Here is a 24,378-nt window from a genome sequence, read left to right as displayed (position 1 = left end):
TATTGAGTTTTCCACATGTTCTGGAAGGCTTTGGCACCTTGGCCCAAATTTTGTGGTCCGCTATGAAGGTAGGCACTCATTGTTCATGATGATTAGCACTGTGGATGTATCAACCCAACACTGACTGTAGCATTCCACAAAGCAGTTTACCACAAACCTCTCAAGGGCAATTAGCTATAGCCAATAAATGCTGGCCTTTCCAGCAACAGCCATGTCCCAAAAGTGAATAAGAAAATGGCCCCTAAAGACTTTTGGCAGGACTTTGAGTGACACTTTAGTTTCTAAAGATCATTTGCAGCACAACATTCTCTCTACGGTGGAGAGGGTTATGTGACATGTACAAGTGGGGCACGCAACAGCAAAGCTCTGCAAATGATCAGGATTAATGAGTCCTCACCGAAGCATGCAGCACCTAAGGAAGTGTAAATTAGAATATTTCATTCATTTTGAAGCCTCTTAAGAAGGCGAAATTTTTTTAAAAAGGGATTATGAGAGAGAGTTAGAAGGTGAAGAGTCGTTAAAACAATTTGAATCTCCAACAGTAATTGTTTTCTAAATGAATGAAATTCCACAATTGTAAAATTGTAAAATTACATTTTCAGTAATAGGTTGTTCCCAGTAATTAAGACTTTATATAATTAAAACATTCACTTACTCTTGAATGCGCAAGGCCTGTCCTTTTTTGGTGATACATTCTGACACATTTCAGTGGTGTATTTATCAGTGAGATGCTAATGTAATGAGGCTTGTGGGGGAGGAGGGTAAATTGGATAGTGATTTCTGTATTTAACCACGCATAAGAAACTCCGGAGGTTGCCTTCAAGTTTATTCCATAAATAATGGTCCTGTTGATCTCAACATTATTTTTGATACAAAACCTATGTCTGTTTCTTCTTGGGCTTTTAATCGTGTTTAGGGTTAAAAAAAAAATGTCTAACGCTGGTCATGATCATCATTAATCATGAGTGCATATTGTATTTTGTACAACTGTTTAAAGCCTTCAATGGATTTGGCACAGGCCTGCTGATGCAACTATGGAAGCACTTAGTTTACATGGCTTTAAATGGTGTGTTTCATGGCTTTGTGCTGAAGGACTCGCTATATAACCAGAACATTGCTGGGGCACATTCTTTGCACTCACTATGCCTTTCTAATCTTTTTAGCTCTTATGTGTTCTTGCTCTTGTTTGTTTCTGTCTTCATTATTTGCTGTCTGAATTACTATCTAGGGAGCATAAAATTAATCACCAGTGTCATCATACCACCTAAGCAACATAGCGCTTCTTTGTTCTGTGTGCTTGCCCTGAAACAATCTTAAGTTTAATATTTTCCAGAGTCCATTGATACTTTAGTTTCCTAAGGAACCTGAAAAAATACAAAAGCTCAAACATGCCTGATATATTAAGACTCTGCTTCAGTATTACTGTGTCCTTTCCATGACTCCTCATCTGGTTGCCAGGTAATGGTAATTATGAAATGTGCAAGGATTTAGAAATGTCATTGGAGGTTGGGGAATGGTATGCAAGACGCTGTGCCCTAAATTAATGTTCAAATGAAGCTCCCATTTGTTTGGGGCAGACGCTGCCAATAACAGCATTCGCAGCCCACAGGAAATTATGTGCGAAAAACAGTTGGCCGAGATCCAGAGTTACAGATCTCTACTTGTTTTGCAGAATGGGCAATTTGTGCTCATGTATTTGATAACACTGATTCAAAAATCTAGACTTTGTTGCCAAGGTGAGATACAATCTGGTAAAATGCTCATGAGCTCCTTCAGTGTTGTCACCAGGATTTCTGTCAAATATAACAGTTGATGACACTGCCTGAATGGGTATCCCTTTTTGCCGTGACAAAAAGGCAGAGTGACTCGTTTGAGACTGTGTGTATGCTTCATTTCTTTTTATCTCTTTTTGCCAGGGTAACAAGCTCTCTTTTATTTTGCATCTTACATTTTAGTATCCTTTCTGAGCAATTTCTAACATCGCCACCTTTTTCTATCATAAATTACTTTGTACATAAAGTGTTTACATGGTGGGGGTGAATGTTCTGGGGTTCGCAACTCGCCCAGTGTAAATTTAATGGAAGAACCACAGAAACCCTGGAAGAACACCATAAATGACTTTTGCTCTTCTGGCAAACCTATGGCAAGAGAGCCGCTACGCAGCTTCAACCCAAATATCCTGTGTTAGATAACAGCTATATACCTCACCCAACATCAATTTATGCTACAAAGCAAAGGCAACCATGATGCATAGGCCGCCACCCCCCCCCCCCCCCCCCCCTGCCCCCGCACACACACAAGTTCAATGCAAATGTGTTATTGTATAAAGCATATGTAAAAACAGGAAGATTTTCTTCTTGTATATACAGGGTGGAGCTCCAAAAACACAGAGTAAATAAAGTACATTGTCAGTGGCAGTCACATTCTGTAGTTTCCCACAGCACAACAGAAAACAGATAAATGGTGCTTCCTTCCCACACTCTAACATAAAACCCACAAAACGACTGCAAAATAAAACACACCGCACCCATCAAACAAAAGTTAAAAAATGCCCACAAAAAAAATTACAGGATTTAGAACCTTATATTTAAATGGATTTAATTTGAACCCAAAATTCAGTCCTAGTTAATCTCTCTCTCTCTCTCTCTCTCTCAAATCTATTCCAGTCCTCTCTGTCAACCAACATGCCAGCTTTCTTCCCTATTTCATGCTCACTATCCAAATTCAAGTCAAGTTTTTGAACCCAGGACACTGAGACTCCTGTCAGCGTCAGCAGAACCGACAAGTCCTACAAAAAGACTTGAACATTTTGAAGCAAGGTTGTGGCAACACAAGAACTGGCTACTCACTGGTAAACTGATGTGCAATGGAGGCTGGGTGAGAGAGAGCGCAGCAGGAGACGGCAACTTTCAAATCATTGTGTGGAACTTAAATGGCGAAGGCTGCAACAAAACATTATGAGGACTTCATTTGGGCAGCCAGCGTTCTGCATCATCCTGCTCTCGACTCGTGAAGAAAGGGGAAACCAGTCAAACTGTCCTTCACCCAAAATGACTGAAGATTAATTTTTAAGAATGATTTGCAATCCATTTTAATGGGAGAATTTGAGAATAGACAGTGTTAAATATAAATACAAGTTCTTACTTGTAGATTAGTCTGGACTGTTTGTGTCTATATGCTGATGGTCAAAAATCACCATTATTGCAACATGGGGTTGAGCTGAACACTTGCTAACTACAGACTCAATAGCTTACGGTAGTTCTACAAAGTTAGACAACACTTGTCTATTAAATAGTTTTTCAATCTTTCAATGGATTTGTTCATGATCAAATGATTTAGATTTATTCTCCACATTTAGGAGGCTGAATTTAATCAGCGATTAAAACTGTGAATGAGATGTTAAATTTTCCTCAAAAATGAAGTGGATCTGAATTGTCATGTAAGCCACAATATTCAAACCTGGTGACCAAAGCACTGGACAGATGAATAAGATTGATTCTCATACATGATTTTCATTCATTTTAATAGTAGAATTTAACAATACATCACAAAATAGGAGAGAAGATTTGATCTAGCTCTTCAAAATTTGAAGAGACTAAGATAAGCAAGGTTTTGTACTGGATTTATATACAAATAAATGTTTTATTCATACTTTATTTTCTTTCTCCCCAATAGCCCATCTGCCTGGTCGGAGAATGCCCAGAAAGGAGTGCCACCAATAACTGGAGTTAACTGTTCAACAGAAAGCTATCCTGGTTCCTCAAAGTTTGGTGTCAACTTGGGAAGTCCGTCACGTGAGGTCTCTATGCTGTCGCAGTTTTCTTCTCCGGAATCACAAGTTGTCTCTCCTAACAACCACTCTATTCACATGAGTAATTCTGAGAGTCTCACTTCAAACCTCCAACAAGACGGTGCTGGAGGAACCCCTGGATTGCATCTGTTGGCTACAGATTCCAGTAACCAGGGTTACCTGCACTACAGTGTCAACAGTGGACCTCAATATGATGGAGAACAAGCCATGCTATCTGGTCTTTCTACAGGATCAAACAACACTGCTTCAAACATGAACTCCCCAGCGACCGGTTTCCTGGGTAATGGTAGTCTGCAAGAGGGAGTGCTTACAGCAGTTAGTGGACGGCAGGCGCAAAGCAATTCAGCACTAATGAATGATGCTTTGAGTCTGAATGTGCATCCTCCACTGCCAGAAAAGAAAAGGATTTCTGAGGGAGATCATTCATTTGCCTCCATTTCACCAGCTTCAAGTGGCTTTTCAAGTCCCCACAGTGGAAGTACAATCAGCATTCCATTCCCCAGTGTCCTTCCCGACTTTTCAAAAGTCGTAAATACTTCTGTTGTACAAGGTAAATGCTGCGAGTTTTGTTTTCCCAACATTAAGTCGTTTAAAAGATTCCATAGCTAATCGTGTTTACGAAAATGAGTGATCCTTTTATTTGCATACTTGACTTTTGCCATCCAATTGTGTTTACAGTGATTTAGTATTCTTTTTCTTTATATAAATGACTTTCACTTGTGGCTACTGACATTTTCCTTAGCAGTCTTCTAAAGGATGGCAATTGGAAAGCCACATGCTGAGCACACAGCCCACCCACTGCCAGAAAACAACCTCCTACAGTGGCAGCAGCTCCACTTTGTTCACATTGCTGCTGAAGTTGAGGCTGTCATCAAACAATACTATTGTAAGATAACAACAGGATAACAACACCTGATTTCAGTTCCTCGCTTTCTTGTTTCCCCCAATATATTGCGTTGACAATAATTAAACATGGCTGGAATCCAAAACGGGGATAACTACTTTCAATCTGTGCCGTGCTTCCCCAATCATGTCTGTTCAGATGCAACACTCAGTGCTGATCCTTGTGTTCACTAAGAAGCACTGCAATTGTTTTAAACGAATGCCCAGTTTAGGAGCTGTTTAGGATTTGTAGGATTACCAATGATCTTGAACTTTGAGACATTATAGCACCACATAATTTGTAGATATTTGCTAGCTGTTATGAATTTTTAAAATAATTTGTAGAGTTGGAGCTAAAGTTTTGAGCTACGAGGTTTATTTGAGTAACACATGCCTTGTGATTGCTTTCTGCTAGCTGAGGATTAGAGTCCAAGTGTGCACCCTCTTCTGCACCGAGGCTGGTCCTTGACATTTTAATATTGGTTGTCTGAGGAAACAAGTGTTTCCAGTTACTGCAAATTACAAGCATCTTTACTCTAGAATTTCAATTGATAAAGCCCAGTCCATCACGCAAACCAGCTTCCCATCCATTCACTCTGCCTACACTTCCTGCTGCCTCAGAAAAGCAGCCAGCATAATTAAGGACCCCACGCACCCTGGACATTCTCTCTTCCACCTTCTTCCGTCGGGAAAAAGATACAAAGTCTAAGGTCATGTACCAACCGACTCAAGAACAGCTTCTTCCTTGCTGCCATCAGACTTTTGAATGGACCTACCTCGCTCTAAGTTGATCTTTTTTTACACCCTAGCTATGACTGTAATACTACATTCTGCACTATCTCATTTCCTTCTCTATGTATGGTATGCTTTGTCTGTATAACATGCAAAAAACAATACTTTTCACTGTATACTAATAAATGTGACAATAATAAATCAAATCAAATCTCTACATGGGGAATTTCAGGAGCTAAAAACAATTGACCCAAAGACAAGGGTTACATCCAATGGGGTGAGCAGTGTGCCACGGTTTTCTTTTTGGCACCTCTTAGCAATCACAATTCATACAAAAAAAAGTCCTCTTGGGTGTCTGAAATAAAACAAAAAATGCTGAAAAATATGTAGATCAGTCAGAAATGGTAAAAAGATGAACAAGCTCATGTCTCTGGTAGATACCCTACCTTTCATCCGAACTGTTTGAATGTCTAAGCTTGCATTTTTAACGGTTGACCTAAGATGACTAAGCCTAAACCTTTTCTACTCATTCATCATTCAAATTTAGAATGCAGTTTTTAAATTATGTATTGTGGGGGTATTTTGAAGACCAAGAAGGTAACTTAATTCCCCAAAACATTAACTGAACCAAGTTGGAAAGATATGTGGTTGGTGCTAAGTTTGGACCATATGGGTTACTCGGTACTGATGCTGCATCTGGTTTAACCTGAAGAGATAAAACTTTGAAACATGGGAAGGTGCTTTGTGCTGCCTGAGATTGAATCAGTACTGCAGTGTAAAATAGACAGCCGGTCTGTTACTGTGACTTGCAGCACCTAAAGCTGCATCTCAACATGCCAGAAATGTGATCTTAATTTGTTTCTCCTGTTATGTTCTACCTCTAGCAGTGGCAGTCTTGCCCTAATATTGCTCGTAACACTGTATTGTCAGTTTGACCTCGATATCATTTTCTCCATTTCTGCCTCCTCCTCTCCAGAAACTATTGACTCCTTGTTGGGTTATGGTTTCAAAGATGCCTGGATCCCTCTTACCCCATTTATATGGTTATCTATATGCGAGCCCTAACATTGAACATGAGGAGAATCCTCAGTCCTTGCTGAAAATCCAAATGTACTTTCAGAGAGCAGTGATATGGAGACAAAAGAGTGGTTAGGTTTCCCCCCTCAATTCAATGAGTATAAGGCTAATTTGTAAAGCCCTGTTACTGTCCTGGTTGAGATTGGTTAATGCAGCATAGAACAGTGGTTGCATGTGAACTCTCCTGGTTTTGAAGTCTTATCTACTCATGGGTAAATAAAAGTTTGCATTTTACAATAGTATTTTAAAAATCTGTTCGCAGTACCAATCTTAATGTTTTCTGTTATCATTAAATGATCTTATGGTAGTTATGAAATTCATAGTAATTAAGATACATACAAGTTGGTGCCACGTTGATGATTATTTGTTGAAGTTAAATAACGGTAAAGAATTTTGAAAATAATTTTGTTATTGTTTTAATGCTGATGAGACATGATTTTGTCATTCATGACTGTAAATGCTGGAAATACTTAGCAGACCTGGCAGCTTCCATGGAGAGATTTTGTGAAGCCTATGAGCAGGAGACATAGAGTGCAGGGTGACTTAATCAGGTGGAATGCAAGATTTCAATTTCCCAACAGAGGGTTGAGATGCAGAGATAAAGTTAGCAGCATATTTGTGATGTGTCGTGCATTAAGCCTGCGGTTGGTTTGTAATTGTAGTACATTTGCATACCATGAATACTCATGATTGTGAAACAGTTTTTGATTAAGTTCTACTCTTGAGATAAAGTTAACGATGCAGAGAGTCTTGGGGCATCCGATTGATAGTCATTTAATGGTGACGTGCACCAGTCAGCTTTGTGCAGCTGTGAATCAGGTCAGTGGTATTCCTTGTTAACCCTACAGCATAATGGAGGGGAGCAAGAGAATGGCAGCTTGCATGGAGGCTCGGAATAGCAAGGGTGATTCACTGGTGGTGGGGGCTTATGAAGTGGTATTGGGGGCATGGAAGAATGGAAGGGGGATTCCGGGAAGGATAGAGGGAGGGTTCAGGGGTATGAAGGAATGAAGTGGGAAGGACTTGGTCTTTTAGGTGTGTGGAGGCAGGGGAGAGGGGGTTGGAACAGCCAGTCAAGGTAAGAAAAAGAGAGGCCTAAAGAGTGGTATCAGTGCTGTCCAAATGTGTGTCCATCTGTGTGTGTGTGTGTGTGTGTGTGTGTGTGTGTGTGTGTGTGCTGGCAGGATCGTTATAGGGTTTTGAATTCACCTACAACATTTTAGTTGTTCCCACTGAGTGATCTTGGACAATGTCCTTTACAATGCATAGAAGGGAGAGCCAGCTGAGCCTGCAAGTTCAGCCATGTCCCACAGAGTAGTGAGTACACCATTGAAGACTAACATGAATATTCAATAAAGAGTTAAAAAAAAGCTATTTCCTCCACAATAAAGGAAGTGGCCCTGACTCCCCTATAACCATCAATGTGTGCCAACTATGAGGCTTGCCAGTTCATTTATCTCTCCGACTAAGCTAGTCTCAACAAAGAACAATGGTGCACATATCGATAAAGTGTGAAACCAGTGCAATGTGAAATATGTACAAGATAAATTTAATTTGGACAAAGCACCTGTGACACCTTTGTGCTTCTGATGTCTTCTGTTAATGGTAATGGAGTTGGACATGATGCTGAGCCTCCTTGTAAGAAGTTTAACAACACCAGGTTAAAGTCCAGCAGGTTTATTTGGTAGCAAAAGCCACACAAGCTTTCGGAGCTCTAAGCCCCTTCTTCAGGAGAAGGGGCTTAGAGCTCCGAAAGCTTGTGTGGCTTTTGCTACCAAATAAACCTGTTGGACTTTAACCTGGTGTTGTTAAACTTCTTACTGTGTTTACCCCAGTCCAACGCCGGCATCTCCACATCATGACCTCCTTGTATGGCCAGGAGGCTCTTTTATAACCCATCCACAGCTGAGTGTTCACAACTGACAGCAGGTTTAACCATCGATTAGCTTCCTCTGCCACAAAATCACACATGTTTATGTGCATGTCCTGGGTACAGAGAATTTTAATTAGTATTGCGTGGAAAATGGCAAAAAAATGTGGCTCCCAGCTGCTGGTTACAACATCAGGAATGGTGCACTGTTGACAAAAGCCTGGCCGATATTTCAGATCAATAACTTTCATTGTTTCACCTGTCATGATTTTGTAAACTGTTGCAAAATGAATCCACCTAATTGTTGTGACTATATATTGTGTGTCCATTTTAGAGCATTGAGTCAGAGTTTAAATTTGAAAGTAGTACATTGATGAATCATGTATTGATTTTTTTATCTCTCTAGTTGCAGATACTGCTTTCTCATCTGACAAACATGTGACTGTAAAATTTGTGCAAGACACTTCCAAATTTTGGTATAAGCCAGAGATATCACGTGAACAAGGTGAGGGAGAGATACTTTGTATTTCAATCAATTCTGAATATGTGAAAGAAGCTTTGTTATTGTGAATCGCTCCAGAGGGAACGTACCAGGAAAAATTGGACCCCAGACAGACTGAAGCGATCAACGTCTCATATGACAGGGCGCCATGGTGGCACAGTGGTTAGCACTGCTGCCTCACAGCCTCAGGAACCCTGTTTCAACTGTGGCCTTGGGTAACTGTCTGTGTGGAATCTGCACATTCTTCTTGTGTCTGCGCGCATTTCCTCCAGGTGTTCCCACAATCCAAAGATGTGCAGGTTAGGTGGATTGGCCATGCTAAGTTACTCCTTATTGTCCCAAGATATGTAGGTTAGATGGATTAGCCATGTTAAATGTATGGGATAAACAAAGTAAGAAGTTTAACAACACCAGGTTAAAGTCCAACAGGTTTATTTAGTAGCAAAAGCCACACAAGCTTTCGGAGCCTTAAGCTCCTTCTTCAGGTGAGTGGGAATTCTGTTCCAAATGTATGGGATTACAGGGATAGGGCAGGGAAGAGGGACTGGGTAAAATACTGGGTCAGAGAGTTGGTGTGGACTCTGGCCTGAATGGCCTTTTCTGCACTGTAGGGATTCTATGACCTAACTGCAGTTGTCTATTAATTCCAGCGTTTGAATTAATGCAAGCCACTGTACAGTGTTGGTTTGCAACTACAAATTTATCACCCAAAAGTTTCCTAATCCTTGTTGGATTACTGAAAAGGGAACTGAAGGTGAAGCTTTTCCTCAGTTTTTTGCCTTTCCCCATCATTAGCAATAAAAAATTAGGAATAGTTAATCCAAATTGTGTTTGGGTGTTGTGTCATGGTCGTAGTTACAAAAGACTTGCAAATGATTCCTGTTCATTGCTTCAGGGGATGTATGCTCAGTGCTCCTTCTGCTGAATACTGGGCACCATGATCAGCCTCACAGATACCATTAATTGGCCAGGGAATTATTTTTAATTGATCACCAACAAATTACATCTGCAATGTGTTCAGTACAATCACCTTTTTCTCTAATTCTCTATGTGCAAATCTCATAATCTTGTGCATCTGTCACAATAATGATGTCACTGGGAATGTGTCAAAGGAATTAAAGACCGAGGAAAAATAATAAGTTCATATTGATTTCTCCTGACCACAGTCTGAGAACTTATCAGTCTAAATACTTACCACACCAACAGCTGGTATTATTAAATTATTAAAGGTCTGTCCACTTAAGAAGTGGTGTATGGCTTTAAGAACTCAGTTAAAATTCAGTACAGTCCTGGTTGAGCAGCTGAATAATAAAGTGTATTATTGCTGGGCTAATCATATAATGCTCAGTTATAAAAGAGTAAATCATTTCTCTTCTGATAGGCAACAGGCAATGGGCTGGTTTGCATGTTTATTTGGAAAATCTTTGGTCCTAATTATTTTCCATGTAACTCTTTATTAATAAAATTGCAATGCTAATCATTCTGTTGTCAACAGTAGATGACACATGTCACAATGACATTTGAAAAAACAACAATGATGTTCTGAGAGATTTAAAAACTTTAATTACTCGGGCTGTGTATTCGCCAATTTTTTTTCAAACACTAGCCACCTTTCAGATCCCTTTTCTAAAAGTAAGTATTTTGCGGTCTGTAAAAACGCTTCTAAATTTATCTTCAGGAAATACTGGCACAGACATTTGAGGACTGAAAATCTCTAGTTATTGCAAGGCACTCCTGCTGTAACTGCTGAAAGTCTGGTTTCAAGAGAGAGGCTGGGGCATTGAAACAGCAAACAGGGAGCTGTGGCCTGGGATATATCAGGGAGATTATTGGCACTCAGTAAAAGCAAACATATTGACGGTAGCATGACAGATCTGATGTCCACCTGGAGACTAAGGGCGGGACTTTCCGGCCATGCCTGCCCCCAGACCAGAAATTCCTGCCCGAGGTCAGTAGACCTTTGCACGGTCCGTGTCCCACCCTCCACGATTCCTGTGGTGGGCAGGACGGGAAGATTCTGCCCCTAATTTGTGGTATGTCTCTCCAAATAAGTTTTGGAGACAGAAGCGGGGGCAAACTCTGTTCCATGGTGGTCACCTGAATTGGAACCCTAATAATGCAGATCCCTATAACTGATGCTATAATGAGATGGTGTCGTCCAGATCCTTTCAAACCTTCGCAGTTTCACCACCAGTGATGGATGCACCTCGGCATCAATGCCAGGTTCAAAGGCATAATGACCGTGAAAGTTTTATGCTTAAAAATAATCAGCTTCTCCATAAGTTTCAATGTAGGTTAATGGAAATTATGGAGGAGAAGAGTTCAGTATTATCACATTTTGTATATTTGGAATCAGATGTGAAATAATATAAAGTATTTTTTGCATGATACAAAAAATTTCCCTACCAGAGTTCTTTAGTATAATCTTGGGAAACAATCCACATTCTGTGAATCTTCTCTAAGTTTAATTATTAACAAGAACCCATTCTACTTGCAGCCATCGCATTACTAAAGGACAAGGAGCCAGGGTCATTCATTGTTCGGGACAGCCACTCTTTCCGAGGTGCCTATGGATTGGCGATGAAAGTCGCCACACCTCCAGCTTCTGTGCTTCAGCAAAGCAAGAAAGGTATTTCATGCTTCAAAATGGTACCCACAGTCTTTGTATTTCATCAACAACTTGGAATTTGTAAAGTTCCTTTCATGCCTCAGGTGCTGCATTGGTGACGTTAGAGAATTAATGATGAGACATGAAGAGGGTGATTAGGAATGGTCCAAAAATTGGAAAGAGACAGATGGAGGGGCAAGGGAGAAAGTGCAAGAGAACAAGACTGGTGTGATTATAGAATTCTACACTAATGGTGAGGTGAAGAGAGGATGGTCCTGAATAGAAAGCGAGAATCACGGGGATGGTCACTTCAGAGGGGTCGAGGTGTTGAGGGCTTGTAGAGATCGGGTGTGGCAAGGCAATAAATGGATTTTAAAACAGGAATGAGAATTTAATATGTTGTGTTGAATCTGTTGAATAGTTATGATGGAGAAATTAGATGCAAGATAGGGCAAAACTCAAACAGCAGAGTTTTTGACAGAATGGAATTGATGAAGAGGATGGGTGGCAGTAAAGGGGGCATTGATGGGGGCAGTCGTGGAGAATTATGCAGCTGTTGAAGGAGGAATTTAAAGATTAGCTCAGAATTAAATCTTACAAAGAATCAAAAATGGTTTGGTTTAGCCTGAGAGAATGGCCTGGGTCAGTGGGGGCTGGTATTTCAATCAGCAACAAGAATATTGAGTCTGTAGCAGGGTCAAAGTCTTCTGAAGAGTGAGCCTTACCTGTGGCTTTTCCATAGCTTGATGTCCTGGCAGATTAGAACATTCAAAAATAGGGAAGTCAGCTAAGCCCAAGCCCTTGAAAGATGCCATCAAGTTGCAGTATATAGAACGAGAAAAGAATAAAACCAAGGAAAAACCATTAGGGAACTGCAAAATTGACATTGTGCAGAAGGAAAGAGCGATCACTGCTGGATCTGGGATGGCTGCATTTGGATGGATGCATAGAATCCTACAGTGCAGAAGGAGGCCATTTGGCCCATCGAGTCTGCACCAACTCTCTGATAGAGCATCTTCTCCAGTCCCTATCCCCATAATCTCATGTATTTACCCCGCTAGTCCCCTAACTTACACACCTTGGGACACTAAGAGGCAATTTAGCATGGCCAATCCACCTAACCTGCGCAGACACAGGGAGAATGTGCAAACTCCGCACAGTCAGTTAACCAAGGCCAGAATTGAACCTGGGTCCCTGGTGCTGCAAGGGAGCAGTGCTAACCACTGTGCCACTGTGGCTGTCCTAAAACAGCAAAATAAGTAGGAATGTCAATCTCTATGAGATGGTCTTTGCAATGGAGAGATGACAATGAAAGAGGATGTCCATACAACAGATAATAGGAAGAGGGCAAATATCAACAAGACACTAATTGCAGTGGGCATCATTCAAGGCCGAAACAAGGTCAGTTTTGATGCTGAGGGGAGGGGGAGGTCCAAAGGGAAAAGATTGTAGTTGAGATCCATGATAGTTGTTTTGAAATCTGTTCAGTCTTCAGTCGTGAAAACTGACGCCAATCGCACTAAGTGCTTTACGCCTGACTTTACCACCGCATCGCACCAAAAAAGGGTGCAACGCAATGGTAAAATCGCCCCATAGAGTACAAGTTATGTTAAACTTGTATGAAGCACTGGCTTGGCCTGGTTTTGAAAGCATGAGAGTGCAGAAAAGATTGATGATGATGATCTCCATTAAGATGGATAGATTGGAGAAGTTAGGACTGTTTGCCTTGAAGCATAGAAAGTTGAGAGGAGATATGAGAAATGCATTCAAAATCATGAGGCGTTTACATAGAATAGATAGGGAGAAACTGTCCCAATGGTTAAAGGGTCAAGAACGAGGGGGCATGGATTTAAGGTAATTGGAAAAAGAAGCAAGGGGAGACTTATTCACACGAATGGTTAAGATCTGGAATGCGCTGCCTAGTGGTGAGCTGGAGCACGTTCAGTCAAGGCATTCAACAGGGAATTGGATTATTATCTTAAAAGGAAGAATGTGGGGAGAAGGCACAAGATGAATGCTTATTCGGAAAACTGCCACAGACACAATGGGCCAAATGGCCTCTTTCTGTGTTGTAACAATTCTGTGACATGTAAACTTGTGTTCTTTTATTTGATAGCAGTGGGAGACTTCTCGAATGAGCTGGTCAGGCACTTCCTGATTGAATGTACCCAGAAAGGAGTCCGATTAAAGGGTTGCCCCAATGAACCATACTTTGGTATGCTTTTATGTTTACTCTTTAGAAGTAAAGTATATACAGCCAAGATGATCCAGATGTTTCAAAACTGAATTTGTTTCTATGCATCTAATATGCAATACTGTGTTTCTAATCAGGGAGCCTGACTGCGTTGGTTTATCAACATTCCATCACACCATTGGCATTGCCTTGCAAGTTACTCATCCCTGACAGAGGTAAATACATAAGTTGGTAGAACACAGTTGAAAATTGCACTAATGAATGCTCTCAAATGAATACAATTGTAATTATTTATAAAATGTATGTGGCATGAAATATGTCAGCTTTTTTTTGGTTTTGTTGTAAAATAAATCTTTCACTCTGAAAGTGTTAGTTAACATGTTAGCCCAGACTTTCCCTCATTAACGCGGGTTAGACCTGAATGACAGTTGTCAAGCTTCAGACACACTCGAATGGAGGTATGATCTACACAGATGTACAGAGTTCCTCTGATTGGTAGTAGGAGGGAGATTTGCACAAAGGGAAAGGACAGGTTAAAGCGAAATGTCACAATAGATGAACAAAAATGCAGAAAATCTCCAGCAAGCCTCAGAAGGCATGAGTCAATTAGTAGGATTGACCAAGAGTAAAATTGTAAGGGACTGAAAAATGAAACCCAAGGTGAAGGCACTGGCAAGTGATGGCATCTCTTGGAATCTTTTAATGGCTTCTGGAACATTTAATGAAGTGTTTTAATTCCAGTCCAAAGATGTACGAGTTAGGTTGATTGGCCATGCTAAATTGACCCTAGTATCAGTTGATTAGCAGGGTAGATATAGAGTCATAGAGGTTTACAGCATGGAAACAGGCAATGCCGCCCTTTTTTTTAAACCCTGAAGCTAGTCCCAATTGACCGCATTTGGCCCTTTTCCCTCTACCCATCTTACCCATGTAACTGCCTAAACACTTTTTAAAAGACAAAATTGTACCTGCCTCTACTACTACCTCTGGCAGCTTGTTCCAGACACTCACCACCCTCTGTGTGAAAAAATTGCCCCTCTGGACACTTTTGTATCTCTCCCCTCTCACCTGAAACCTATGCCCTCAGTTTTAGACTCCCCTACCTTTGGGAAAAGATATTGACTATCTAGCTGATCTGTCCCCTCATTATTTTATAGACCTCTATAAGTTCACCCCTCAGCCTTCTATGCTCCTGAGAAAAAAGTCCTAGCCTATCCAGCCTCTCCTTATAACTCAAACCATCAAGTCCCGGTAGCATCCTAGTAACTCTCTTCTGCACTCTTTCTAGTTTAATAATATCTTTTCTGTAATAGGGTGACCAGAACTGTACACAGTACTCCAGGTGTGGCCTTATCAATGTCTTGTACAGCTTCAACAAGACATCCCAACTCCTGTATTCAATGTTCTGACCAATGAAACCAAAAGCATGCTGGATGCCTTCTTCACCACTCTGTCCACCTGTGACTCCACTTTCAAGGAGCTATGAACATGTACCCCTGGATCTCTTTGTTTTGTAACTCTCCCCAACGCCCTACCATTAACTGAGTAAGTCCTGCCCTGGTTCAATCTACCAAAATGCATCACCTCGCATTTATCTAAATTAAACTCCATCTGCCAGTCATCAGCCCACTGGCTCAATTGATCAAGATCCCATTGCAATCGGAGATAACTTTCTTCACTGTCCACTATGCCACCAATCTTGGTGTCATCTGTAAACTTACTAACCATGCCTCCTATATTCTCATCCAAATCATTAATATAAATGACAAATAACAATGGTCCCAGTACTGATCCCTGAGACACATCGCTGGCCACAGGCCTCCAATTTGAAAAACAACCCTCTACAACCATCTGTCATCAACTTTCAACATCCAACTCCGGTATCTCCACATTCTGTCACCAAGCCAATTTTGTCTCCATTTAGATACCTCACCCTGGATCCCGTGAGATTTAACCTTATGCAATAACCTACCATGCAATACCTTGTCAAAGGCCTTGCTAAAGTCCATGTAGACAACATCAACTGCACTGCCCTCATCTACATTCTTGGTTACCCCTTCAAAAAACTCAATCAAATTTGTGAGACATGATTTTCCATTCACAAAGCCATGCTGACTGTCCCTAATCAGTCCTTGCGTCTCTAAATGTCTGTAGATCCTATCTCTCAAAATACCTTCCAACAACTTACCCCCACAGATGTGAGGCTCACTGGCCTGTAGTTCCCAGGCTTTTCCCTGCAGCCCTTTTTAAACAAAGGCACAACAGTTGCTACCCTCCAATCTTCAGGCACTTAACCTGTGACTATCGATGATTCAAATATCTCGGCTAGGGGACCCGCAATTTCCTCTCTAGCCTCCCACAATGTCCTGGGATACACTTCATCAGGTCCCGGGGATTTATCTACCTTGATGCGCTTTAAGACTTTCAGCACCTCCTTCTCTGTAATATGTACACTCCTCAAGACATCACTATTTATTTCCCCAAGTTCACTGACATCCATGCTTTTCTCAACAGTAAATACTGATGAGAAATATTCACTTAGGATATCACCCACCTCTTGTGGATCCACACATAGATGACCTTAAGAGGCCCTACTATCTTCCTTTTACTCTTTTGCCCTTTATGTATTTGTAGAAGCTCTTTGGATTCTCCTTTGCCTTATCTGCCAAAATAATCTTGTGTCCTCTTTTTGCCCCCCTGATTTCTCTCTTAACTCTACTCCTACACCCCTATACTCTTCAAGGGATTCACTTGATCCCAGCTGCCTATGCATGTCATGTGCCTCCTTCTTCTTCTTGACCAGGGCCTCAAGATCCCGATCATCCAGGGTTCCCTACTTCTGCCAGCCTTGCCCTTCATTCTAAGAGGAATGTGCTTACCCTGAACCCTGGTTAACACACTTTTGAAAGTCTCCCACTTACCAGACGTCCTTTGCCTTCCCACAGACTCCCCCAATTAACTTTTGAAAGTTCCTGCCTGATACCATCAAAATTGGCCTTGCCCCAATTTAGAATTTTAACTTTTGGGCCACACCTATCATTCTCCATAGCTATCTTAAAACTAATAGAATTATGGTCACTGGTCCAAAAGTGATCCCTCACTAACACTTCTGTCACCTGCCCTTCCTTATTCCCCAAGAGGAGGTCAGGTTTTGCCTCCCCTCTAGTCGGGTACCACATACTGAATGAGAAATTCCCCCTGAATACACTCATCAAATTTCTCTCCATCAAACCCTCTCATACTATGGCTGTCCCAGTCAATGTTGGAAAAGTTAAAATCCTCTACTATTACCACCCTATTTTTCTTGGAGCTATCTGTAATCTCCTTACATATTTGCTCCTCAATTTCCCGCCGACTATTTGGGGGCCTATAGTACAACCCTTTCAAAGTGATTTCCCCCTTCTTATTTCTTAGTTCTACCCATATAGACTCAGTGGCCGAACCCTCGGATATATCCCCTCTCAGTACTGCTGTGATGTTTTCCCTAATCAAAAGTGGAACTCCCCCTCCTGTCTTACCTCCTGTTCTATCTTTCCTATGGCCTCTGTACCCTGGAACATTAAGCTGCCAGTCTTGTCCCTCCCTTGGCCATGTTTCAGTAATTGATATAATATCCCAGTCCCACGTACCCATCCATGCCCTGAGTTCATCTGCCTTGCCCGTCAGGCCTCTTGCATTGAAATAAATGCAGTTTAATCTGGACTTCCCTTGCTCTCTATCTTGCTTTTGCTTGATCTGTCTGGTATTAGGATTACTGGCACTGCCTTTACTACTTAACGTGCTCTCTTTAACTTCTATGCTGTCCTCAACCTTCTCTCCTGTCTCCCTACTGCTTTGGATCCCATCCCCCTGCCAAACTAGTTCAAACATATGTGGAGTTATGGGAATAAGGCCTGGGTGGGATTGTGGTCGCTGCAGACTCAATGGACTGAATGGCCTCCTTCTGCACTGTAGGGATTCTATGATTTATGGCTGTTTAAGTAAAGCTGCGGAGGGTCAGTTAGTTCAGCTGGCTCGATAAACAGAGTGCAGAATAATGGCTGGAGGTTCAATCCTTGTACCCGCTGTGGAAGTTTATGGAAGCCTTCCATGCTTGATGATGATGAAATGGTAACAATGTGGTGCCTGTGCTTTCCAGTGGCCTGATTATTTACTAAAAGCCACACATGATTATTTCCTCTGATTGGCGTGGTGTGCCAGAAGTCTAAATAACACCCCATTTTGGAAGACTTATTTTACAGTCCAAAAAAAGATTTTCAGGACACGACAAAATTATTCACCCTTTTCTTAACTTTTGCACCTTTAATTTGTTTGTTTTTTGCCTGATTATTGATATTTGTAACACCAAAATACTCACCTCCTGGATGTGTGGGATCTATGGGCCTATATTCAGTTCTATTTTATAATAAACCTCAGCTAAATTATTGTTGCTGATGACTAGCTTACAGAAGTAGAAAATCGGAACTGGACAGTTGAATGTGTTTTACATTTTTTAATAGATCCTTTGGAAGATGGGATAGACACTTCTGCACTGGCTGCTACAAACTCTGCTGCAGAATTATTAAAGCAAGGTGCAGGTAAGAGAGTGCTTCTGTGACAAATTATTACAGTTGCTGACTTATTTATCGTTGCTAAATAATCTGCCATGTAAATGAACAACTCAGCTAGTTAAGACCCTTTGCCAATTTTGTTAGATGTGGTGTAGTTTAGTCACATTGATAAATGTTCAATACTCTTTCTCTGTGCATCTGCTCCTGGTCTCTGGAAATACGCTTTTGTATCTTCGCTGGCTCCACCATAGTATTCACAAATATTAACATACTTCATGTAAACTTATTTATATTTGTGAGTATTAGGAAATTTGTTTATGTACAAAGTAGGTTGTGTGACATAAAACATTATGGGAGAAGTGTGATTTTAATAGTTTTCCTGTCATGTTTTTTTTTCAGCATGTAACGTGTGGTATTTAAATTCTGTGGATATGGAATCTCTGACAGGCCATCAAGCAATCCAAAAAGCAACGTCTGAAACCTTGATACAAACTCCATCTCCAGCCTCCACTGTTGTACATTTTAAAGTATCTGCCCAAGGCATTACTCTGACTGACAATCAAAGAAAGTAAGTTTATTCTGTACATTTAACTTGGACTTGGACAGGAACAGTAAAATAAATCCTTGCTTAACATTTTCTTCTTTTTGTCCTTGCCTTTCCTAAAATTAATTATTTCTCATGGTAAATGCTCAAATGATTATAGCTCAGTGCATGGGGAAAATGGACAATTAAACCCTTGCATAACAAATCTATCAGGGTTTTGAGGCAGTAACTGAGTTAGCAGATAAGAACTAAACAGGGTAATATGCTCGGATTTTGGAATATTTTAAATAAAATTGGGGTTCATGAAGTAATGGTAAAATAGGTATTTAAACAGAAGTCTTGGTGTTGAATGCAGAAGATGATGATAAATGGATACGCTTCGTTTAGAGTGACAGAATCTTTTAGTGCCTTGTTCTGAGCCCTATACTGTTTACATCAGTGATCAATATGGAAAGGATTACCATTTGGATCACATAAAATGCATTGAAATGATCATGCAATGAACAGAACAAGAATGTGATAGCATCCGAAAGGACGTGGGTTAACCAAGTGGCAATAATTATAATGAAATGTACACAACAAAGGATTGTCCATTATTAAACAAGAAAAGGAACAAATATTTGATCAAAATGAAATAGATCAGTATGATGCAACTTTAGCACAACCATCCTTAAGAGCATCTTTAAGGGCATGTTTTCACAAAGTGGGAGCATGGTGGTTTTCTACTTTGGATGAGCACTCCAAAATCATTTTTTATTTCTAATATTCAGTCTACTCTTGCAGAATATCTTAATACAAGAATTCAAAAGTGTTCAATTTATTTTGTGCTATTGGATATATCACACGTGTATACGATGGAAATAAATACTTGTGTACAGATTCTTGAAAGTCCAAAAGTTGTAATTGACTAGAATTTTTGACATGATCAGTGATGTTGGGCAGTGTGGCACAGTGGTTAGCACTGCTGCCTCACAGCGTGCCAGGGACCCGGGTTCAATTCCGGCCTCGGGTGACTATCTGTGTGGAGTTTGCACATTCTCCCTGTGTCTGCGTGGGTTACCTTTGGCTGCTCCAATTTTCTCCCGTAGCCCAAAGATGTGTAAATTAGATGGAATAGCCATGATAAATGTGTGGGATTACAAGAATAGAGTGGGTGAGTGGGCCTTATGATACTCTGTCAGAGGGTTGATGCAGACTCGATGGGCCAAATAGCCTCCTCTGCACTGTAAGGATTCTGTGATGCTATGTAGAAAGGTATCCACAAAGTATGAAACAAGTGTCTCTTGTTAGTGGCCATCACAAAAAAAACAAGTACAAGGAGATTCTGGCTGGTAATTTCCTCGGAGCTGTTCCAACACCTTGCTGGAAGTTCCGTAAAAAAGCTTAGTTACACACATAAACTTCCCTCCTGCACTTCTGGCTATGTTTAGAGCAAGGGAATAGGAGCACTTCCAAGGAAATGCTGGCTGTTCTATCTCATTTGAATACATTAGTCCAACCCTTAGCCAAGGTCCAGGATTGTGCCTCTCGGACACTAGGGGGCGATTCTCCCATCCTGCTGCACTAATTTATTAGCGCAGCAGGCCAGGAGATTGCAGCAGGGCCGGATTAGCACGATCCGTGCTGGGCATCCAGTCCTGAGCGCCTCTCTCTCCCAGTGCCAGATTTCTGGCACCATCAGTTCTGCGCCGGAAATAGGTGTGGAACTGAATTATGCATTCAGGGGTTCATTTAAATATTATTTATATGTGATTAGTGGGCCCAGGACTGAAACCTCCAGGCCCGCTAGCCTCTCAACCCCCCAACCCCCTGCCCACCCCCCCCTCCCCTGCTAGGAGTATAGGAGTATTTCACTCCACCGGGGTTGACAGTAGCTCCCCACTTTCAAGGAGCTAGCAGCCTGATCCCACTGGAGTGTGGGAGGAGGGGGCAATTGGGGGCCCCCCAAAGGGTCAGCAATGGGGGCGTGCCCCCTGGGCATTGACATCTTGGCTGTGCCAGCCTGGGGCCCCAGGCACTGCCCAATGGGCAACATGCCAATGCCCAGGGGGCACCTTGGCACTGCCCACCAGGCATGGGGCAGAGCCCGGGGAAGGTCCTAAAGTGGGGCCTGCGGCGGGGCCTAGGGGGCGATCGGTGGGGAAGGGGTTCCCGCCGCCACTATGCAGTTAGGATCAGTGGAGGAAGGAGGGAGGCCAGCAATTGGGGCGAGCTGGGGGTTGGTCAACCTGCTAGAGAGGGACTCAGCAGTGCTGGACGGGACCGGGGGGGGGGGGGGGGGGGTGGAGTGCTGAAGATTGGAAATTGGGGTGGGCCAGAAGGGGGTGGTCGGGGCTGGGCCCAGGAATGGTCGGGGGCAAGCAATCAGGAGGTCAACAGTGCAGGCCCACTGTGCATGTGCTGATCTTGGTACTGACAGATCGGCGCATGCGCAGTGGCCTGTTCAGCGCGCTGATTTAAGCCTCCTGGGCAGGAATAGGCCCCACCCCCATGAAATTTAATAACATTCACTCTGTTGGCCTCAGCAGTGCACAGAGTGTGGGAGATTCATCTCTGAACTCCCACTGAAAAAAAACAGCGTGTATTACTCCAGTTTTTCACACAAATTTGGCACTTAGAATTTTTTGGGGAGTATTTGGGCCTAGATCTCTCCTCTCTTGAGACACTCTGTCACTTCTGAGTGTTGCATAGTACCAACCTGCTTGTTGCTTCATTCACGAAACCCAATTTCCAGGCTAATTTTGAGGGGAGATTATTTTGGAAGGGTAATGAGAAGGAATGAATTTTTTAATGTTAGATTTGTAATTTTGAGATAAATTAAAAGCTGTAAACTTGTTGTGGCAGGAAATCTGCAACAACAGGTTCTTATTAGCAACTGTTGTTGAAAGGAACGGATAGTTAGCTCTGGATTGTAAAGCAAATCATTTTCTTCTCCATTAACTAACAGAAACATCTGGGATAATGTATAAATAATAGAAAGAGTCAATATAATCTGGTCCTAAAATTTGTTTTTAAGATTTTTGTTCTTGTATTAATGTATACTTCCATGAATGCTACGTATCACCCAGTATTTTCCCAGCATGCCCAAGTAATTGTTCACTTATGAGCTTTTGTACGAAGACCTACAAACAAGGACATCAAAGTTAAGGTCATTTTTGTACATCCAAAATCCATAGCGTGCAATTTCCAATAAGTTGCTGCATAAGATCTGATTTTTCCTTTTCCAACCCAAGACAATACGATGAGGTGTAGACCATTTAGCCCCTCAAATCTGTCTGTCACTCAATAAGAACGTGACTGATCTGCAAGTGAACTCTGCATACTCGCCAATGCACCATATCCCTTAATGCCTTCAGCTACCAAAAATCTATTATTTTCCATATTAACATTTACAAATAATCCAGCAATTGTAGCAAATTCAGCGCAATCATTCCATATCCAGATGAAAAAAATCAATTCAATGCTTCAAAATCGGCCTGTTATCTATCTTTCATGCAGATATGCAGAATTTTAGCAGGATTTTACCACTGTTATGTAATTTAAGCCTGTCCCAATCACTTGCGTTTTTGACAGTAGCCTTTATTTTTCTTTTAATAGGCTGTTCTTTAGAAGACATTATGCTGTCAGCACAGTGATTTTCTGTGCCTTGGACCCACAAGAAAGGAAGTACGTTTCTGTATGTTCTAATCTGTATTCTGATTCGATAATGTGCTGGACTGTGTGTGAGGTTCTAACGGGTTTCTTCTTTTCTCTCTTCCCCTCTGAAGGTGGACAAAAGATAGTACCTCAGCAAAGTAAGCATTTAAAATCTGTGGAATTTTACAGAAGAGTCTTAAATTAACTTGGTGTGCCTTGTGTACAAAAACCACAACTGATGTGCTTTTGTTTTGATAGAATCTTTGGATTTGTGGCACGGAAACAAGGAAGCACCACTGATAATGTCTGCCACCTGTTTGCTGAACATGACCCTGAGCAGCCTGCCAGCGCTATTGTGAACTTTGTATCAAAGGTCATGATAGGATCGCAGAAGAAGTAAATAGATTCCGTTGCTGCCGGACCCCACGTTGAGGAGAATTACCCCTTTTGTAAAACAAAATGAGAGAAAAAAAAAATAGATAAACTGCAGGACGACAATAAGTTGGAGCAATAACAGGTCATGTTTGGAAGGTTTGTATATGTTGAATGATGGTAAGAGCAGGTTTGATTTCCTTTAGAGTGGAGCAGGGTTGTGAACTTTAGAGAATAACTGATCTTAGTTCAGACAGTCAGAAAAGATATTTGGCTTCTGTGATTATTCGTTATCGTTTGGTTTTATTTGTTGAGGTGAAGGGTCAATGCTTAGTTTTATTTTTTTACTGTCTTGAGCTGAATGAGATAAAGCAGTTTGAAAAATAGACCAATCAGGAAAAAAACACTCATAATTTATATTTATTTGACACAATATCCTGAATAGATGGCAGCTAATCTGATGATTGAATGAAACAAATACATTTAGGTAAATGTGCTCAATCACATTTTGGCTGTTGATTTTGTGTTACTAGGCATTCTTGGAGGTGCAGGCCATTCTATATTGTGTGCAACACCTTGTGTATCATTCCAGAATCACTGGCATTTTAGTACAAGTAGGATAGATATTAAGGTTTATGTAGAACTATTTTATATCACTGCAATTTTTTTTTACAACCTACACAACTATATACAGTTGGGTATGAAATTCTTGCCAAAGACATACCATTTAACCAGCACTTTGAGCTACTGTGTAAACATGAGTTCAGTGAATGAATTCTACCCTTTCCCTCCTATTAAACCACTGTATCCTACCCATGTGTTGCTTCCAGTGTTAACTAATTGTGAAAATGCCAAAATACAAGTATGAGTTTTCACTTTGACCAATAATCTGTATTATCAAAATTATCGTTTTACTCATAACTGTCTGCTTTGGCTATTCTGTATTTTGTAGTATTCTTCTAAGCATTCTGTAAAAAAACTTGTACTCATTATGTAAATGAATTATGTTCTATAATTCTTTGTATAGTCCTTTTCCATCCTTTGAAACACAATCTATTAAAATTATAATAAATACAATAGATTTTAGTTTCTGCGTTCACTTATTCAGTGTGGATCACACAACATAATAAGATTAATTATGAAACAGTTTATAGCAATGGTTTAAATTTGAGTTCCATACGGATTATTTCTTCATCCATGTTATTGATACCTGATAGAACAGCAGCAATTTGATTTAAACATTTCGACACTTCAGGACACTCAATGCTATTCTGTCCCTTGAAATATAAAAATCCATGCAGTGAACCGTAACACAATCTTAATTAATAAAAACAGAAAATGCTGGAAAAGCTCAGCAGGTCCAGCAGCATCTGTAGAGAGAAACAGTTAATGTTTTGAGTCCGTATGACACTTCAGAGTGAAAGAGAGGAAGAAACTTGGTGGATTTTATACAGTTTAAGAGCAGGTAGAGCAAAGTAGAAGGTGAGGGATAGGTGGGAGCTCAGGAGAGATTTATAAGTATAAGTATTTATTAGTCTTAGTTACTAATGAAGTTAACAATGACGTTCCTGTGAAATTCCCCTAGTCGCCACAGTCCGGC

General features: G+C 41.0%; 1 protein-coding gene across 7 annotated transcripts in view; it reads left to right on the top strand.

The window, feature by feature from the left end:
• The window catches only part of tns3 (tensin 3), a 435,511-nt gene extending 411,653 nt beyond the window's left edge, over nucleotides 1–23,858 (top strand). For all 7 annotated transcript variants that reach the window (XM_078236646.1, XM_078236654.1, XM_078236664.1 and 4 more), the window contains 10 exons: nucleotides 3,676–4,361; nucleotides 8,779–8,877; nucleotides 11,372–11,503; nucleotides 13,599–13,697; nucleotides 13,814–13,891; nucleotides 18,176–18,253; nucleotides 18,626–18,794; nucleotides 22,368–22,436; nucleotides 22,538–22,564; nucleotides 22,665–23,858. In XM_078236646.1, the coding sequence (XP_078092772.1) occupies nucleotides 3,676–4,361; nucleotides 8,779–8,877; nucleotides 11,372–11,503; nucleotides 13,599–13,697; nucleotides 13,814–13,891; nucleotides 18,176–18,253; nucleotides 18,626–18,794; nucleotides 22,368–22,436; nucleotides 22,538–22,564; nucleotides 22,665–22,806 (1,579 nt within the window). In that variant the 3' untranslated portion in view covers nucleotides 22,807–23,858. The remainder of the gene's footprint in view (nucleotides 1–3,675; nucleotides 4,362–8,778; nucleotides 8,878–11,371; nucleotides 11,504–13,598; nucleotides 13,698–13,813; nucleotides 13,892–18,175; nucleotides 18,254–18,625; nucleotides 18,795–22,367; nucleotides 22,437–22,537; nucleotides 22,565–22,664) is intronic.
• Nucleotides 23,859–24,378: the final 520 nt, after the last annotated feature.

Source organism: Mustelus asterias, chromosome 2, assembly GCF_964213995.1.
Source record: "Mustelus asterias chromosome 2, sMusAst1.hap1.1, whole genome shotgun sequence".
NCBI classification, from domain to species: Eukaryota; Metazoa; Chordata; class Chondrichthyes; order Carcharhiniformes; family Triakidae; genus Mustelus; species Mustelus asterias.
Note: the sequence above shows the minus strand (reverse complement) of the source record. Positions and strands in the feature narration are given on the sequence as shown.